Genomic DNA, 1980 nt, shown 5'->3' on the forward strand with positions numbered 1-1980 from the left:
TGTTAGTTTTTAAGTAGGTTCAAGTCTCCTTCTAGACAGTCCTCGATTATGAATGAGTTCCATTCCCAAGTCTGTCTTCAAGTTGACTTTGTGCCTAAGTTGGAACAGTGAAGTATAGTTCATATTCAACATCAGTTAACGAAATGTTATAGTAGATAACGAGTATATATCTGTGCTTTTTGATGCATAAAAAACACTATGCAGAAAGACTTCCAGGTACACTGAAGCATCTCTTTCTTGCTAATACATTAATAATAATGATGATAATGCTTTAGTGTGCTCTACAAAGTATCATGTGTTGGCTAGTAGGAACCAGTTTGTGTACATGATATTTTAATAAGATAGGCTTTACATGGGTTGGTTCATAACTGGGTTTTAATGGAAGTCAGATCTTCAGAACCTTGGGACTGCCTATTAAGCTATTATTAAGTGCTAGTAATTTTCATACATTTCTGACTTGTACTTTAGGAAGTAAAAATCCTGGATAATTATTATTTTTTAATAACCACTCTTGAGATCCCTGAAAGGTATCTTTATTGACTGGTGAGCTCATAATACTGATTACAATTTGATCTACCATCTTTTCACTTGTGGATTTTTTCCTTTTCTTTACTCTCACATGTATTATGATCTTAAATCCTTCCAGGTGAAATCTATTCTGAATTCTCTGAGTGGGGAAGAATTAGACACTCTAAAACTTGATTTAGAGCAACTCAAAGAAACGTTTTCCTTAGAAGAGTTCTGTGATGAAGAAGAAGAAGAGAAAAAAGGTAATATGGAAATGAATAATCTGAAATCATTGTTGTTGTACAGTACATTGTCTGCAGAGTTCTCTGCAACTTTGTCCCTAAGTACTTATGTGGGCCACCAGCCTTATGCCTATGTTCCCCTCTTCCCATGTAATGGATTATTAACCCCTGCCAGAGAAAGACAGACTTTCTGCTCTTGTCAAGATTTACAGTCTTGGACACCACAGGGATAGTTGTATCCTATCCTGTTGGAATCAATTCGATAGTAGTGATTTTTGTTTTTGAAATTTTTAAAGCATATCTATCCCCTCCTTTCGCAGTAAGAGAGCTGCTCTTATGAAATTTCCTGGTCAGTTCTGCCTTGTTGTTCTTAAGAACACTTGGTAGTGTTGTCAGGTAAGCTTTGGACTGCAAACTGCAGGGCTGATGGTTCAAAACCACCACCTGCTGGGCTGGAGAAAGATGAGACTGTGCTGTAAAGATTTCCAGCCTTAAAAACCCTGTATACTGGAATCAACTCAATGGTGGTGGGTTTTTACATCGCCAGACCCTTTACCTTTGCTTCTCTAACTTCTGTGATCCATGGTCCTGTCTTTAATTGAGCGTCCAGGGTGGCACTTAAACTAAATTGTGAATAATAGTTGCGTTTTATTAATATTTCAGTACATGTGTCTCTCAGAAATTATCAATATGGTAGCTACTCATTTTTGTAGAATTGTTAGAGAATGAGATTGTTTACATAAAGCATTGATTTCTAGGACATCTTGATCTCTGTTAACATTTTAGTTGGCATTCTTTCTTTTTTGTTGTTGAAGTATTTTCATCATTTATTCATTATTTCCTAATGTTGCGTGGAATTTATTTATTTTTTTAAATAATTTTATTGGGGCTCATACAATTCTTATCACAATCCATACATCCATCTATGTGTCAAGCACATTTGTACATTTGTTGCCATCATCATTCTCAAAACATTTGCTTTCTGCTTGAGCCTTTAATAACAGTTCCTCATTTTCCCCTGTCCCTTCCTCCTCCTCCCTCATGAACAATTGATAATTCATAAATTATTATTTTGTCATATCTTACACTGTCCGACATCTCCCTTAACCCACTTTTATGTTGTCCATCCCCCAGGGAGGAGGTTATATGTAGATCTTTGTAATCGGTTCCCCCTTTCTTCTCCACCTTCCCTTCACCCTCCTGGTATCGCCACTCTCACCACTGGTCCTGA

The 1980-nt window shown here is 36.7% G+C and overlaps 1 protein-coding gene across 2 annotated transcripts in view; it reads left to right on the forward strand.

Moving 5' to 3' along the window:
* FAM114A2 (family with sequence similarity 114 member A2) overlaps nt 1-1980 on the forward strand; it is a 38225-nt gene that overhangs the window by 8907 nt on the left and 27338 nt on the right. For both annotated transcript variants that reach the window (XM_045284625.1, XM_004696744.2), the window contains exon 7: nt 647-770. In XM_045284625.1, coding sequence (XP_045140560.1) covers nt 647-770 — 124 coding nt within the window. The remainder of the gene's footprint in view (nt 1-646; nt 771-1980) is intronic.

Source organism: Echinops telfairi, unplaced genomic scaffold (genome assembly GCF_000313985.2).
Source record: "Echinops telfairi isolate 266 unplaced genomic scaffold, ASM31398v2 ScPeMD7_7469;HRSCAF=8507_0, whole genome shotgun sequence".
NCBI classification, from domain to species: Eukaryota; Metazoa; Chordata; class Mammalia; order Afrosoricida; family Tenrecidae; genus Echinops; species Echinops telfairi.